This window comes from Daphnia pulex, chromosome 3 (assembly GCF_021134715.1).
Source record: "Daphnia pulex isolate KAP4 chromosome 3, ASM2113471v1".
NCBI classification, from domain to species: domain Eukaryota; kingdom Metazoa; phylum Arthropoda; class Branchiopoda; order Diplostraca; family Daphniidae; genus Daphnia; species Daphnia pulex.
Genome location: NC_060019.1, coordinates 1017329 through 1034903, shown reverse-complemented (window position 1 = coordinate 1034903; position 17575 = coordinate 1017329). Strand labels below are relative to the sequence as shown.

At 39.4% G+C, this 17575-nt stretch overlaps 2 protein-coding genes across 3 annotated transcripts; both read right to left on the bottom strand.

Annotated features, from left to right (window-relative positions):
• Positions 1–312: 312 nt before the first annotated feature.
• On the bottom strand, positions 313–4090 carry LOC124190874 (uncharacterized threonine-rich GPI-anchored glycoprotein PJ4664.02-like). 2 transcript variants are annotated; one of them, XM_046583754.1, is made up of 6 exons: positions 3850–4090; positions 2081–2940; positions 1661–1822; positions 1321–1599; positions 1013–1243; positions 313–931 (listed from the first exon to the last, which is right to left on the bottom strand). In XM_046583754.1, the coding sequence occupies exons 1-6, from the start codon at positions 4073–4075 to the stop codon at positions 698–700; spliced, it is 1992 nt and encodes a 663-aa protein (XP_046439710.1). In that variant the 5' UTR covers positions 4076–4090; the 3' UTR covers positions 313–697. The 2 variants fall into 2 exon arrangements, with proteins under 2 accessions (XP_046439710.1, XP_046439711.1); XM_046583755.1 differs by having other exon boundaries at positions 804–931; positions 1018–1243.
• Positions 4091–4661: 571 nt separating this feature from the next.
• Positions 4662–17495, bottom strand: LOC124190879 (protein Wnt-16-like). Its single transcript, XM_046583763.1, has 10 exons — positions 17363–17495; positions 15478–15766; positions 15214–15307; positions 10489–10645; positions 9911–10037; positions 8296–8344; positions 8060–8151; positions 6653–6679; positions 6265–6513; positions 4662–5918 (listed from the first exon to the last, which is right to left on the bottom strand). The coding sequence occupies exons 1-10, from the start codon at positions 17470–17472 to the stop codon at positions 5817–5819; spliced, it is 1296 nt and encodes a 431-aa protein (XP_046439719.1). The 5' UTR covers positions 17473–17495; the 3' UTR covers positions 4662–5816.
• Positions 17496–17575: the final 80 nt, after the last annotated feature.

The window sequence follows — 17575 nt, the reverse complement described above, 5'->3', positions numbered from 1 at the left end:
TTTTCTCATATTTTTACGTGAAGACTAAAACTTTTCACGCAAATAAAAAAATTTTAAATTTTCTGATGTACATATTTTTCTTCATAGTAAGTTAACAATCTATTCAAAAATAAAAAAATTCAAAAACAGAATGATTAATTATATTATATCATACAACTGCATTTTAATCTGAAATTCCCAGTATTAGGTTTTGAAAACGGCGCGTTTTTTCAACTTCGCTTGTTCGATTTCGCTACACTAGATGTCACTGGTGACCAAATTCGCGCGAATGGCGCTTTGTTCAAAGTATTCCATCTTTTTTAACAATTTGAATTCGTTTTTCACAGTGTATTCATACGCATTCTCCAATGTTCCATATACACGAAAGTGGGAATGTAGAGCTGAATGATTCAAATTGGTCAGAAACTGGAATTTTTGTAATTTGTACATTAAATTAAAAAAAGAGAAAAATGGATCTACGGGCAATGAAAAATGAAACAAAAAAAATGTTTTTTTGCAAATCTTTAAGACTAAATAAGTTTCTATACAGCTAATTGTAAAATGACTCTACTCTCAAAACTTTTCAAAAGGGGAAAAACACAAACTGGTATGGCATTTTGTTGATGACTCGACTGACAAAAATATTGCCGGGATTGGTCTGATAAAAAGGAATACACCGGTTAGCATTGGGTACAAAACGATCGTCACGTCACGTCGCTCAAAGCTTCGTGTCTTCGTATTGGGTTTTCAGGTGACCGGGTTGACCCTGAGGGGGGCCATCCTCGTAAGGCACGACCCAAACGTCGTCATCCGCATTGATACGTGACGAATTCTTCACAAGCTCCTCCTCTCCATCGCGGCATTGCTCATCCGTGGCCAAATGTTGGCCGGTTGAATCAGCATTGCTGGTGCTACCCAATGGATCTTCTCTGTTTTCTCGCTTGATACTAGTCTGCAGGTTTAAAAAAACAAAAAGATGTTTGGTTCAAAATTAAATCCGCCGAAAAGTGAATTTATGTCAAAGAAAAAAAACCTTTCCGAAAACCACTCCGGCTGGAGGATCCCAGGTGGCCGTGGATCGTGTCTTGGCTCGGATGCAAACTAAGCTGACAGCCAGGGCCATGAAACCGAGGGCGGCCACCAAGATAAGCGGAATGAAGATGTCCAGGCGACGCTCAAACAGCGATGCGGCGGCGAGCTGCTCGAGCGACAAAAGCTGATAGGGAATGACTCCGCCGTAGAGGGAAGAAACTGTCTGGTTGAGCTGTATTGAAATGTTTAAAAGCTCACATTATTAGGAATTTGAGTTAAACAGAATTTATGAAATTCGAGTTAACATACCGATGTTTCCAAATATAGTTGGCTGCTGTGGATGGCCGTGGTGATCCATACAGCAGGTAGATAACCAGTTGAAGAATCACCAGTAGAATTGATTTCTCTCTTGTGCCTTGCAATAATGCTACTGATGAACGAATGGTGCCTGGGTGTAACTTTCTCTTTGTCTAGAACGAGGAAGGATACAAGCAGGCCTTCTGCTGTCATTTGTGGTGAAGGCGCCACATACAGAACCTGATCTGCTGTGACATTGATAGTTTTCGTTGTCTCCGATTCTTCAAGTATCTGAAATGAAATGTCATTTATCTGTGGGTCCAACTGCGAATGAATTAAAGAGTTGATTTACTGAATAGTTGGTTGACGTCAAGATCCTGGCAATGGCTGTGCGAAATGTGAGATCTTGCTCCAATACCCATTCAACCACACTGGTGGCTGGCTGAAGCCCAATAGTAACCACGTCCATTTTCTCTACTTGGCTCAAATCCGAAGCTTGTCGCACAACATCTCTCTGAAATATTCCGAAAGGTTTAGAATGAAAAGCGACAAGAATCAAGTCTTGCAGAAACACGTCAACCCGGCTTAGTTCAATCCGGTTATTTAGCCAACAACAACACAAAAGAGTTTTCCGTGTGTGCTTAGAAAACCCACAACTCAATTGCTTCAACGATTTTTAAGCCCTCTCAAGTTACACGAGAACAAATTCGACGTTTGAAAGGTAAAATGTTGTTGACATCCATGAGAGACATCTAGTGGCCAAAATCAGTACCTTTTGGTGTACAGGTGCTGTTGGCGGTTCGGTTGAACTGCTCTGAACGGGCGAGGTCGTCACGTTGATGTGTTGAGTGGTCGAGCTGGCCTCGGTGACATTTTCCAGCGGAGGTGTTGTTGTGGTTGTTTTTGTTGTCGATGGTAATTCAATGAGCAGACAACTACCGTTGGGCGAGCTCTTGCGGAATCCCGTCCGGCACTCGCAGGTGTTGGTGCCGCCCAAATTGACGCAGTGGGCGTTGGGATCGAGGCAAGTGGACGACGTCACGCACTCGTGGTAAGGCGACGTCGTCGTGGTCGACCGCCTCTGAGTCGTCGTTCTGGTAGTCCTCGTCGGCCTCTTCGTCGTGACCGTTTCCGTCGTGGAAACGGTCGATGAGCTGGTCGAATCGTTTGAATTTCCCGCCGTCGATTGATCAACAACTTGGATCGGTCCGGCGACGCTCGACGTCGACATCAATGGCGTCGTCGTTGAGCTAATGGTCGTGCTTGAACTTGTGGTTGGAATCGCAGTGCTGCTGGTAGTTGTTGTTGTTGTTGTTGTCTCCGGCAGGATCGTTGTTGTTTCACTTACGGGTGGATGGCTGACCACCTCCGTTGGCTCAGGTTGTTGGTTAGTGGTCGATCCTTCGGTAACTGGGCCAGGAGGACTCGATGGTGTCGTCGAATTGGTTCCTTGGCCATCGGCCGGTGGATTGGCAACAGTTGAGGCGTCCTGGATATCATCCGGTTCGCCCGGCGTTTGGATTGATGCCGTTTCTGTTCCAGCACTGCTGTTATTCTCCTCCGTCACCGGAGTCGCTTCGGAAGGCGGCGACTCGCTTCCCGTTACATCCTGAGCAGCAGCAGCCAAACAACCTGAGCACAGTAGTATCACATAACCAAAAATTGTTACAACAACTTTACGTGATTTGACTCAATGGGGGTTTATATCAGCGCAATTCGCCAAAATGGCGAATTAATATTTTAAGATTCCATACCCGGCGGCCATTTAAAAACTGAAATGTGGCCAGCGATGAAAAACGAACCAGAGAATAAATAAAATAAAAGAAATGTTTCAAAGCAAAACGGGAAATTGGATATCTCTCTCGAATAACACAGGCATCAAATCTAAAAAACCTAAGAGAAAAACAGGATCGGGGTTGATTGTACAAGTAACACGAGAGGCTCAAGTGGGCGTCGAGCACGTCAACCCTCTACAATCGCCACCAAAAACTGGACTACATCAAAAATATATAAAATATACACCTTTTTTTCAAATGTGTGTTATTTTACACTTTGACTTGGAAAAATTCCTTTCAATTAAAACACACCTGGATTATATCATTGAAATTATTCAAATCATGTAGTCCATTTTTAAAAAGCTTGTCATTTTTTTTCAGAATTGGAAAAACATTTCTATTTGATTCTCAAGAGCTCTGGACGTCCTGTGGCTTTGCACACAAATTTAAAACACTTTCAAGTGGTCAAACCCAACAAGAAAAGAAAAGCCCTCCTAGCGTTAATCAGAAACACACACGCAACAGACAGCGCACACAAAAATAAAGTTATTTTTATAAAAAAGAATATTTTGACGTTTGGCATTTGACGCGTGAAATTGCAACGTCCAAATTAGAATAATTGAATTCACAACCCCCAAAAAAAGTGATCTCTAAATTTAGCAGTCGATCAATCTCCCCGGCAAAAATGCAATCAAACCAAAATATATCCAATTTGTTTCAACCGTTAAAAATATTTCAAAAAATCAAAATAAATCAAAATGTGAACCTGCGGCGATGAAGATGGCGACGACGATCAAAACGTCAAATAATTTCATGGCGAAATTTCTTTTCCAAAAAATAAATTTGGTGTGATGGAAACTGGATTTCATGTGCTGGAACACTGGAGCACTGCCGGACACTGACTGGTCGGACAGGCGCCTCGGCTTCTTTTTTCCTTTCTCTGGCTGGTGGGCGCCCGTTTTCTTCTCTGTTGTATATATACACAAGTCCATGCCGTTACCATGGTAACATGGTGGGAGGGGGGGAAACCACCACCAACCAACCACCAGGATCTTTTTTTTTTAGAGTATACCGGTGTGTACACACGGATCTACTTGAATTTCAATCAGCCCAGAAAACAATTTTTTTTTTCATTTTTTGAGCGTTTTATTTTTCATTTACACGTTCGTTCGATTTATCAAATGTCCACCGACACATTTGGGTTGGCTCACCCCTCGGCCACTCTCTACGGTACACACCCCCCTTTTTTTGGAACCGGATTGGAAATCTAAGCACGTTTATTACCGAAAAAGAATCGTCGAGGAATGTTGATCTAGTTTCCAAACTTTTAAATTTAAAACGACTCCCCCCGGCACCATTATTCGACTAGACACACACAGACCCGCGTAAATTCAAATTTCCTTCCCTTCCTGTTTCTGTTTTGGCGTTACACACATGTCAAGAGCACATCCTTGACCCTCTTGAAAATATAGGCTAACCCGCTACTACTGTCGTTCCTATCAAAAAATTATTTTAAAAATCTAAGAAGATGATGAAAGTGTGCGGGTTGATGATTTGAAATAGACAAACTGCACTCCGTCGTCGTATCGATTTGTTGTTTACTTTCTCTCTCTCTTTCATTCTGGAAGAAGACACACACTGAACGAAATGATACACACACATAAAGTACACACAGCTAGGCACGAAAAACAAAACGGGACGCGCAAATATAGAAACACTCAAAAAAGAGACGGACACAAAACACGGACAGCTCGAGAGACTCTTAAATTTGAATCACCAAATTTCTATTTTCTTAATTCATTTCCGGTCAGAAAATGAAGAATTTTTTTCAAATGGATGGATGAATGATATGTGGAAATGGATCAGTTTTTGAAAAAAAAAGGCGGGAAAATTTTTGAAATACCCCCAATCGAAATGACATCATATCAAAAAAGGGGAGGGGCTCAACACACAAAGGAATCCTCTTTTATTGACTCCTCCCACAAGTTGTGTACCATAAAAATGTAATGGCTATCAATTTAAAAAAAAAAATGTGTGTGTCGATTTTCACTGGCTTGTCGAAAAAAGTTAAGTACATCAACGAAAAGAAAAAGATTTAAAAAATATTGGATCGATTTTTGTGGTTTGAATTCGGAGTCTTAATTGACTGGACAGATTTTTTTAAATTTTTTTTGCAGGCGATGGATCGGTCCGTCTACCATTTTGAGTGACGGATTGAATTTCATTTACAGGAGAAAAAAGGGAGGATGGAGGTGGATATTTCAATTTATGTACATCATCAGGGTCTTTTACGATTTTGTTGCGCAACAAAAAAAAAAAGAAATTATTTATAATAATAATAATATAGCCGGGGGGTTTACGGATGGATAAAATTAAAAAAGAAACGGGTACAATTTCTTTTCTTTAAGACAAAAATTATAGGCCAATATTTTCGGGCCGAATTATTATTATTATCTCGTACAGTAAAAAGGAAAAAAATATATTTTTTAATACTAATTTAATCAGAAAAAAAAAATGTTCGGAAAAAAATGAATATTTAATACTGATGATGATTCAATCTCATTTTTAAGTGGATAGAAGGTAAATAATAATTAATCAGGTCAAAATTATTTTCCCTTTTAATTTTGTTTCGCAGAAAAAAAATGAAATTTAATTATTTTTTACTTGGATGATGATAATAATAACAAACTCGAATTTCTAGTCGTCCGGTATAGCAGTACAGTTGGAAGAGTTTTACTTGCACGTATGGACGTCCAGCATGGTCACGCAGGTCTTGCACTTGACTTGGCAGCACCAGACGAAGCGGCAGAAACAGCGTTCGACATGTCTGACCACCTGCGGCGGGAAAATAAACCGAAAAATTGGAATTTAAAAAAAAATGTGAGAAACGGTTATGCGATTCAATCGACAGACGAGTCAATTAAGACAAATAATTTATTGTTAAATAAATAGCGCGCTATAAAAAAAATGTAATGAATGATTAAAAATGTGTTTCTAAAATAACACAATTTAATTTATGGTAATTGGCCAGCCCTTTGAGAGTTTTAAAAAATATAAAATGTCCAGTTAAACGGGCTCGTCAAAAATTTAAGGACGGCCCAAAAATGATGCGGTGCTTAATAGCCCAGCCAGCGAAAAAAATTTTCTTTTTTATTCTTTTTAATTGAATTGAATTATTTACCTGCGTGTTGTAGCCCCTTCCGCAGCAGAGGAGATCGCAGCTGTCGGATCCTGTCGAATTCTTGTTGCAAACGCGGCCGGACGTGCCCAGGATGCCCTTCTTGGGGTCTTCGACGCAGTAGTTGGGCGACTTGTGGATGTGAATCAGGTCCGTCTTGCCCAGCGGAGCTTGACGCTTCGTCTTGGACGACGACGACGACGACGACGACTGAATTTTCAATTCCTTGGACGACATCTTCTCTTGCATCATCTTTACCAATAGAAAGAAATAGAAATCAATTTCTCAATTTAATTAAATTTTATACATTTCGTAATTGGCGCCAATAAATGATTGTTCAATTATTCTACACTAGATGGCACTTAGACAAATCAGAAATTTCATGTCTCACCGTTCTCACGAATTTGGTCGGTTTCATCTAACAAAAAAATAAAAATAAAAAGGTAAAAGAAAAACAGGTTAAAACACAATCGATGATGAATAATGGGAGCCGGGCAGAGATTGACGTGCGACCGCTACTTTCACAACGTTCACATTCGGCTTGTCTCTCCTCAAATCCTCGTCTCATTAATAACGTCAAATATTTTGACAATATCAAAGAAGACGAGAGAGAGAGAAAAAACGACAGAGTCTCTAACCCAAGTACACACACACACAGTTGTCTCGGAATGCTGGAAGAAAAAGTTAAACAAAAAGCAGCGGGAGCAGAGCCAACAGCTGGATGAGAAAACAAAAGCAGCCAAATCCTCACAAGGGGGGAAAAGATAAAAAAGAAAAAAAACCAGTTGATCATTAAAAGAAAAAAAAAAGGCCAGGGAAAAGAAAAAAGAAGCTCGGGACCAGGTGGGCCGACAGGTTGACAGCCCCACGTTATATTCCCAACATGCCTGTACGTATATTATATTTTATTCGAGAGAGAGAGAGTCTATTCGACTGCTGGTATTGTTTTTTTTCTTTATATTTTTGAGTTGATTTACGGCCGGAATCAAAAAATGAGAAAATGTGTGGTGTTCTCTCAACCGGAGAGAGAAATAGAGAAATAGACTCACGTAAATATATTATTTTCCACTGTCAAAAAAGGCATTCTCATTGCTCTCCTTGGCCAGCCACCAGCCAGTCGAACTGGGTCCGCTTCGAGTTTAAAACATTTTTTTTTTCAGAAAAAAAGGCAAATATTGCGACTTATCTTTGGATGGAAATCGCCCAGTCAGCAGACAAATTTTAAAAAATAAAATAAAAGAATTCGTGTGGTCAGTTGGTTTGACGAACGGTGAGAATGTGTGACAGGGCCCAGTCAAACACGCCAACAGCGCACCGGGAATGGATAATACATAACTATGAACTACTCTCAAAGTCTCCGCCCACTTTTTTCCATCTTTCTCTCTTTCTCCCGTCTCTCTCAATTATCTCGCCATTTGACACAGATCAATCAACCCACATGGAAAATAAAAATAAAATATTTCCCAAAAAAACTATTTGTAGTCGGGAAAATCAAGTTGAACGTTGGTAATGGCATCGATTTGCATAACCAGTTTGGCTTTTTACTCCTCATTTCCTCTCGCCCACTTAAAAATAAAAAGTTATTTTTGAAATTGCCGCTCTTTTTATCTTTCAAAAATTTCATTGGAATCAGAAAAAAAGGGGGAAGCAACAACTATTTGCGGTTTGTTGTTGTTGTTGTTGTGTGTTCAAGTGTCATCCTGTCAAGTGTGTGTGTGTGTCCAGTCACCGGAAAAATAGCTCAGCGGTTTCCAACTACTCAAATACTTTTTCTCTTCTTATATATTTATTTTTTTACCTGGACGGCGTTCTCGTATTTCTGCTTTAGGTAGTCGCCCACCTGGGCAAAAGTGGGCATCGTCCTCCAGCACGTCTTCAACTCGCAAGAGCCTGTCGGTCACGGTTTTCGCCACGCCATTCCACGAGGTGATGAAATTTAGGAAAAAAAAGGAAAAGGAAAAAAATAATGTCGAAATTGAGTCAATTTTAGATTTTATTTTATTTTTTAAAATTGTATAACGGGGCGATTCTCACCTGAGACGCCGTGGCAGCGGCACTGCATCCGCATCAAAGTCGCTATGGCCTGCCAAACACAAAACGAGAAAAAAAAAGAAAACGGACGATCAATTATTTGAACAAAAATTATCCAACATTTCCGTTTCCCATTTTCCCCTGGCCAATTGCATTCAACAATTTTTCTTCTTTTTCTTTGATGACTTGACGTAATCATAAGGGACCCACATCCATTTCCGTTTGTTATCCTTAGCTTCTTTTCAAGTAAAAGACGGGCCAACAACCATCATGTACATTTCATATCAAATTAAAACATTCCAGCCACACAGACCCAACACAACAATTTCATCCTGGACGGCCAGGGCCCCAATCATTTCAAAGAGAGAAAAATAGGGAGCAAGAGGTAGGGGGGATCTAAGATTTTTTTACTCTACTTTTTTCTTCTTCCAAATTCAATAAACTCGATCGTAAAAATTATTCACGGTCTCACTCGGTCCGCCACACTCACTTTTCAACACAAAACAAGGTGTGTACAAGGATCTAACAAGGTATACAGGAAAACGTATATACACGACAGGATTTTTTTCTTTTTTTTTTGGTCGAGGGGGGCGGACGCATCCACATGAAAAGAGGGGGGTGGGGTATATATCAAAAGGGATGGAGGGTTAAAAAAGAAAATATCCGACCTGAAAATTCGATCCGGTTTGATACTTTTTTTTTCGTCCGGGGGGTTATATCGCGAGGAGGGGGGGGGGAACGGCCAAGTAGATTTTTTTATTTTGATTTAATTTCAATTTCGAGTTGTCAAAAAAAAAAAAACTTTTTTTGTTTGTGGGAAAATAAAAGGGAAACGTTCCAGTCAATCAACATTTCGCCCACCTCCAACATGTCCAGCAACACACAAAGATCCTCTTTTTTCTTCCCTTTCGAAAACTGGGATAAGATAAAATAAAAATATACGACAAAAAAATAAAATAAAATAAAAAAGAGCCACCAGCTATATAGAAGATAATTGATGATGGGACCCCCGACAAAATCGTGATGACTTTTTTGGGTTACCCCCCTTTTAAAAAAAAAATTTGATAATCATTTTATGATTTTGTTGGAGGAATTTTCATCATTTCTTTGATTGGATACGCTAAAAAATAATTTCCCGGATGAACATTTCCCAAGTTAAACGAAAGAAATTTTTGCATTCAATCTTTGGAATTTTTTGTTTCTTTTCTTTTTGATAAGAGGCAATTAATAGCTGTCACACGATAACAGCAGAGGAAGAATTACACAAAGAAAAACAGTCACAGAGGGGAGGATTTGTTTCCGAAGTCTCCGGGAATTCGGGGAATGTCCGGTGTGTGGTGGGTATGTAACGACTCCATTTTGAGATTTATCCGACCAACAACAACACACGAACCCGATAAAAAAACAAAAGATTCCGGAATTTTATTTTTTCTTTCAAAAAGTCCTTCCCACAAAGATTATGATTTTATTTTTTTCTTCCATCCCGGAAATTTTATTTTTATTTTAATTTAAATCCCCTATTTAAAAATTTAATTTAAATTGAAAAAAGAATTGGCCTACTTTTTTTTAGTTTTGTTTCGACAGTTTAAAACTAAAATTGCGGGATAATTGTTTTTACCTTGCGACCGGCCTCGTTGTTGTGCAGGTTCATTAAATTGCGCACGTTTTTCGGCTTCTTCTGCATGGCCTTCTCGGGAGCGTCGACAAACTGCCGGGCGAATTGGATCCCGTACCGAATATTGTCACTAAACCATTTTAAAAATTTACAAAAAAAAAATACAATTTTAGATTTTTTCTTTTTCAAAAGGTAAGTTTCAAACTTTAAAGAATAATAAACACATAAAATAGAAAAAACAGGTGGAAGGCCGTCGACACCAAAAACAGTTTCACACTTTTGGCGGGCCGTTCAAACAGCCACCGAAAAAAAGAAAAAGGTGGAAAGAACAACAACAACCACCCGACAACAGATAAAAATGGGGAAGCTGCCGAAAGAAATATAATAAAAGGAAAGGTGTCAATTTTCCCCTTAGTCCGTTATTGGCTTTAAAATAAAATCTATTTTTATTATTTTTTTTTTAATTTTTTTAAAATTTTTCAACCCCTCCACAATTTATTTGATTTTTATTTTATGGATTTACAACTTTTTTGGGGATTGATCAAATTAAATTTAAAATGAAAATGTTGGACAAAACTTACGAGCATCCACCCCATTTCCATCCGTCGGGGGCGGGCAGACCCTGTCGGTCCATGTCGCAGCTGCACTCGGTGAGGTTGCCCAGCGAGCAGGCCTGCGTGACGGCGTGAACGACGCCGGCCGACGTCACGGCGTAAATGAAGGCCGTCTCTCGACTCCCTACACAATCAAATCAAATAAAAAATAAAAATAAAATGTCCATTGATTAACACGTTTGGGAAAATGACAAGACAAAATCTGGGCCATCAACAAATTCAAACAATTCCGGATTGTATTTTCTCCTTCACGGAATTCTTCCATCGCCGGTTCCATTTGAATTTTCATTTCTTCTTTTTTTGTGTTACTGAATTGAACTGAATAGACACAAAAGAGTCTCACAAAAGTTCTTTTGAGTATTTCTCCCCTTTCGGAAAAAAAGATATTTGACTGGGCGGAGAGGAAAAATTTTGTTCAAGAGTCGGGGGGGAAGAGAGACGGACGGACGGACCACCCCTGCTGATTGCTGCGGCCGTTTCATCAAAATTGGTCACGGCCGCCTTTTTTTTTTCCGCCGATGAATGGGAATATAACTCCCCCCACCATCTTTTCTCCCTCTCATTTCCATCATCTTTTGTGGAAATGAATTTTTTTAAAAAGGGTCAAAGCGTTAAAAGATATGTACGACCAGGTATTTTTATATTTTTCTCCCCCTCTACTTACTAGACTACCCCCTTAAATGTTATAATATTTACATTTTTGAGGGGGAGAGAGAGAAAATGGGCGTGGCTAAATTGACTAGGACTAATTAACTCTTTCCCTATTTTCTTATTCTCCCAATTCCATCATCATCATCAGGTGTGGTCGACTAGAAAGACGGGAGAAATGATTATTCATTTCTAAATGGAAATAAAAAATATAAATTACAAGCGAATGGACACACAACAACCTGAAAGAACAACCTCAACATTGATGGATCTTTTTGAAACCACTGGGGGGCTTCAACTTCTTCTTCTTTGACCGGCCAAAAGAAAAGAAAAACTGGAAGTGCCACACGGAGGTGTTGATTAGAACATGACGTCCAGGTGTGGACAATGGGAACAGCCCCAAAAAATAAAAAAAAAAAAGTCTTAAAGATTCAAGTGAAAATAGAAAAAAAGGACCCGACTGGCCTGTCAAGAAATTGAAAAAGGACAGACGATCCTTTTGGGTCCGTGTTGAGATGTCGTCTGATGATTTATCAAAGTTAATGACGCATAAATTTTTCAAAATAAATTTGTGTTTTTTAAAAATATGTCGGTCAGTTGAAATAAACATCCGAGATTAGTAAGAAAAAAATTCAAATGAGATAATTACATTCGAATAAAAAAAGATGATGATGGGCACACTAGTAGGGGGGGCCTTTAACCTTTTTTTAAAAAAACTTTCCGTGTTAATGACGTTTGAAAATGTCAAGACCACACACAGCAGCAGCAGCAGCAGCAGCAGCAGCCCCCCCTTGGAAAAAAAAAAATAAAAGGTGGGAAACACGCACAACAAATTTTCGTCTAGAAATTTTTAAAAAATGAATGTCGAAGGAAGAGAGATGGAAAAAAAAAAAAGTGGGCGGCCTGGCCAGCAGCAACTCCTCCTCTACCATCATCATCATCATCATCATGGACGTTGCAATCTCATTACCACAGGTACCGTACAACAACGACACCAACCGAAAAAATTAAAAAAAGTTTAAAAATTCGACAACTCTCCTGGACTCCATTTTTCTCTGTGTGTGTGTTGTTTCCCCTGGGCACACGGTGAGGGACAATCGAAGAGCTCCGAATTGTTTGTAAAGATTCTTCTTCTCTTTGGGCCAGTTTTTTTGAAAAAGAAAGCGGCAACGATGAATGCTTTCTACTCGCCTGTACACACGTGAAGAGGATTCCTTTCTTTTTCTTCTTGTTGAAAGAAGAAGAAGAAAAAGGTGAGCGTGTCTAATGGAAGGGAAGAAGACAGGAGGGGGCCGCTCTTTCATTTTCTTCCTGCCGAGGACACACACACACATAGACATACCTGCGTAATAAAGCATGGGCTCCCCCTTTCTGATGCATATTGTGTGTGGATAGAAGAAGGAGACCTTAGACAAAGCTGTCAACTCTTATATCTATTTATTATATTAAAAAATATATTAGATGAAGACCGGCCTCCGGCGGGCCTAATACAAAAAACATTTTCTTCTTTCGTGTCACGACCAACACAAAGACCAGAAAATCCCATCAGTGAAGAAAGGAAAAAAAAATTCTTTTAGAAATAAGAAAAATAATTTTTTTGGGGTTGAATAAAAGAATATAAGAAAGACATTGGGATAATAATTGAATCATCATCCGACAACTATGTGTGAATTCTCCCTCCCCTATGTCTCCTACTGGGGTCGAATAAATCTGGTCAATGTATAAATTTATTATTTTTTTCTTTCATTTCACGTTTTGTTTCTTATTTTTTGTTGTTGTTGTTCGCCCACCCAACTCGATTCCGGACGCTATAGGTGTCCGTAAGAAAAAATTCCTTCAATTCCCCCCCCATCCTCCTTCTCTCACACACAGACTCGACATGTGTAATAAAATATATAAATATATCTATATATAATACAGACATCATAATAATAACTCTTCCCCCGAAAGCCATTTGGAAAAAAATAAAATAAAATAAAATAAAATAAATTTCCAAAAAATTTTAAAAGAAAAAGAATTGAGATGAGGGGGGGGGGACCTCCCATGGAGATGCTGTGTGTTGGTGTACAACAACAACTCAATCCCGACTAATTAACTCTCTCGCCGGTGTAAAATAAAAGAAAAAAGAAGAGAATGCCAGCGGCTGTAATGATGGTGGTGTTGTTGTTGTATCATCCAGTGCCGGACAAAACTTTTTTTTCTCTTCTTTGGCGCCCAGTTTAAGTCGAAAGAGAAAAAAAAGAGAAATGTTGTTTTTGTAATGTAATAATGTAATTTGATGTTATTTCTTTCGTGTTGGCTACCAAAATTGCCTCTCGGGCTCTACACACTACCCCGTGTGTGTGTGTCATGATTGGATTTGGCCACACTAGAGATGCAACAACAACAACAACCTTCTGGCGCTTTTCTCTTTTTTAAATGTGTTGGGAACTTTTTGATTTACTCCACACACACACACACGCCGCCATTTTTAAAAATAAAATTCGACGAATAACAAAAAGGAAACGTCAAAAAAATATTCCGGTTTTTCTGTTTTCATTTGATAAACTACAAAATGAGGTGGAGAATGTTCAATGGTTGTATACAACAACAACCCGCTAGTAGGTCAATTCAATCAGAAACGTCCGTCCCGACACAGATGAGATTGCGGCCGAGATGACGGACACACCAAAACGGCCAAACCAAAGAAAATCAGATATACAACGCAATCATCACGGCCAATAAAGTCAAAATGTTTGTGTCCATCCGCGGACGGACGGACGGACGCCATCTGGAAGAGACCCCACCCCCCGGAGAGGTTTGATATTTCCCGAGATGATTTACGCGCAAGGTTGTTGTTGATGTTGTTGTTGACTACAACAATCGACATGTAAATCCCCAGAGGCCTAACACAAAAAAAGAATCGATGTCGTTCCATGAAACAACCCGGAATTTTGTAAAAGATGTTTCCCGCTATGTATTCCGGCGGAGACCACCTGGCAGACAACAGACGGCCCCCATGTATATCTGCGTACCGTTGTGAAATGTTTAGATTGAAACGTGTGTACACTGGCGGATGCTGGGCAAAAGAAAAAAAAACCTTTTTTTCGTAATAAAATAAAATTTAAAAAAAACTACTGAAACAACAGCGAAAAAAAGCGTCTGCTGTTGTTGTCTGGGAGCCATTTCTCATTTGGGGTCCGGGAATTTGTGTTCGTGTGATGACGGGAGAGAGAAAACGGGGGGTGTCTGTGTTGTCCGTCAAGTCCCGGGCGTGTTAAATACATTTAAGGACCGTTTTGTTGTCTTGTCGTTTAGATTTTTTTTCTCTTTTTTGGCAACGGTTCTTTTTTTTCGTTTTAAAATAAAATAAAATAGAAAGAAAAACCGTTTGATTTATCTGTGACGGGCCAAAAAAGACAGGTGGACTTTTTCGTGTGTCTTGCACAAGTAGTAGCAGAGAGATAGGCACGGCTGGAATCGACAAAATCGAGCCCTCTTGTCGTGATTGAAATACTATACAGACAAAAAAGCGAATGAAATATTTTTTTCCCTTTTACACAATTATAGATAAAATTTCTATTTATTTTTTTTTAATTTCTATAGGGATGTTTGTTTTTTTTTTTGAAATTTTTATTTTTTACGATTCGTCTGCATATAATAACGCCCCAAACGATTGTTTACGACTTTTTTCTTCTTTATTTTTATGATCTTAATTCACCATAGAGAACAATAGTATAGTCTCTCCTCTCCTATACCAACGAATCTCTTCTTTCTATCTCTCTCCAAGTTGTTGTTGTTTTTATATATCGGCCCGTCTGATTTCCTCCCCTCTCTCTCTCGCCCAGTCGATGATACATACAAGATAATGGGGCCTGCACAGTCTCAGAGTAGACAATTCAATTCTCCCATTTCTAATCAGACACTCAAAAAAGAAGAAGAAGATATTTTCCCTTTTCTTCTTTGGCAAATGGACGGACATTGTCACCAGTGTGTGGATTACGACTGCCCGTTTGTCTTTATATAAACAGACGCAATGAAAAATAAAATAATTTCGACTCTCACCTCGTTCCAGAGTGGCTCCAAAGACATTCTGGTCGTCCTTGGTCGTGCAATTCCAGCGCTCGTTGCGGAACTGGTGCTGGCACTGCTCGATACCCTGCGGAAAATCAAACAACAACCCAAAAAATAGAATTTTAAATTGAATTTTTAAATGGCTGCACATGGTTGTACCTCACTGCCAATGCGATTATAATTTTAATGGACTTGAGCTATAAGCTGATTATGGGAAAAAGTTAAGTTGTTTGTCAGTGCTGGTTGTTGTTATACCTTTCGGGCTCCGTCGGAGACGGACTGGATCGTGTTGGGGTGGGCCTGGCAGACTTGGATCTGGCGAGAGACGAGTCCCGGCAGGGCGGCGCAGATGGCCCGAGCCGACCCCTGGGTCACCATTTGGTTCGACTGCTGGTTGTGCTGGTCCATTTGATGCAGGTCGGGACCTCCAGCCGCTAGTCCGGCCGTCGCCTGGTCCGACAGAGTCAGAGACGGCGGCTGTGGCGCCTTTGGCGGCTGCGGCGGAAGCGTCAACGACGGCGAAGTCCCCGACAATCCCAAGTGCCTTTAAAATCAAAATCAAAAAATCAAAATTAAAATTAAAAGAAATTAATTTTTTGAAATTTTTTTTTGAAAACAAAAGTCGTACGAGTTTCGCTCTTTGTCTCTGTCCGGCTTGCGATAACAATCACGACGGATGACCCCCTCCCCCCTCCTCCCTCCCGTCAGAAAAACAAGTTGCTTACGGATTTCCCAGGCTCCTTGAATTTTGTTATTTTCGGTTCATCTTTTTTTAAGAAAAGACTCTGCGCCTCCTTAACGTTTTTCCCCCACTAAGAAAAGTGTCGTGTCATTGACAGACATTTGCCAAGTAGCCCCCCAAAAAAAGTTGCAGAGTATCTCTCCCGAAAATGAAAGAAAAATCAAAAAATGTCGTCGGTATTAAAAAGTTGAAAAGAAATAAAATGTCCCATTTCCTTTTTGAACGATCTACACAATGTACAAAATAAAATAATAATGGGTCCATTTCTTTTGATTATGTTTCGTGTGTCGTGTGCGGATATCCGCACAGTTCAAAGGAAATGCTATAAGAAGAAATAAAAAATCGTTGCGTAACCGGAGAAGGCCAAGTCACCATGGGGTCTCTTATTCTTTATACGATCAAAGTCGGAAAGAAAAATAAAAGTAAAAAAAAGGGTTTTGAGTTGATATCCAATATCTTATTATGTCGGCTTCTACTGGGCGACTCACTTTGTTTGTTTCATTATGAGAGTAAAAAAGAAAAATGAAATCCTTATCAAGGCAATAATAATAATCCCCCCTTGGGTGAAAAAATGAAATAAATTTATAAACCAATCCCTTTTCTTTCGTCGTATGTGACCCAAATTTTGGTTGAAATTAAGCAACGAGTAAAATGAGGTATATATACACTTCATCTCATATTTTTTTTGGTGAATAGTGGCCGTCATTTACTTTTCAACCGTGTTATTTTTAATAGCTCCCGAAAAAAACAAAATTTCTTCATCTTAACGGGAGGCGGAGGCCATTTCATATAATTTCAGTGAAATCTCTCGACTGGCACACACAAAATAATAAAAAATTTATTTTTTCTTTTTACTTTTTCTTCTTCTTTTTCTTTTGATTGGATTTTTTTTCACTTTTGTTTCTCTTTTTTACTCTCAAGGAAAAACAGAAAAGAAACAACAAGAAACACTTTGAGCATCGGGGCTCTTGTTCAGGGTCTTCCAATGTCAACGGTGTTTTTTTTTTTGTTTTGTTTTGGCAGAGAGTCTACACGGAGTGGACACGAGAAAACGATCAAATAAAATTCAATTCGATTGGCTTCTCCCGACGGAAAAAGAAAAGACAACAAAAAAATCTGTAAATTACAAAAGAAAAAAGAGACTCTTGTGCCATTTAGGGACGGGACGAGGTGGGGATAGAAAAGAAAAGAAAATAAAAAGCCTTGCACATCCGTGATGAATGACCGCCGGAGAGACCCGATGATAAATTGCCGTCTAATGTGACCTCACCTTTGATTCACGGTCACAGCCCCTGTCTCCTGCCCGTCTCTTTTTTTTAGTTAAAATTTTCCATCCGCCAAAAAATTTCATCCGCAAATTTTAAATGAATAAAATATGAAAAAAAAAATGAAACTTACATCCAGTTGGAGGTGACGGGCCGCAGTAGGAGAAATAGGAGAAGGGAGGCGGCCAGGAGCGGAGTCCTCCTAGGACTGGCGGCCATCCGATCGGATGAAACAAACGACATGATGTAACGAAACACTTTTTTTCTTTTTCTTGGAAGCGATCCAACTCGGTGCACAGAAACTCAACACACAAGGCACTTTCTTCTTCTTCTTTTGATGTTTTTT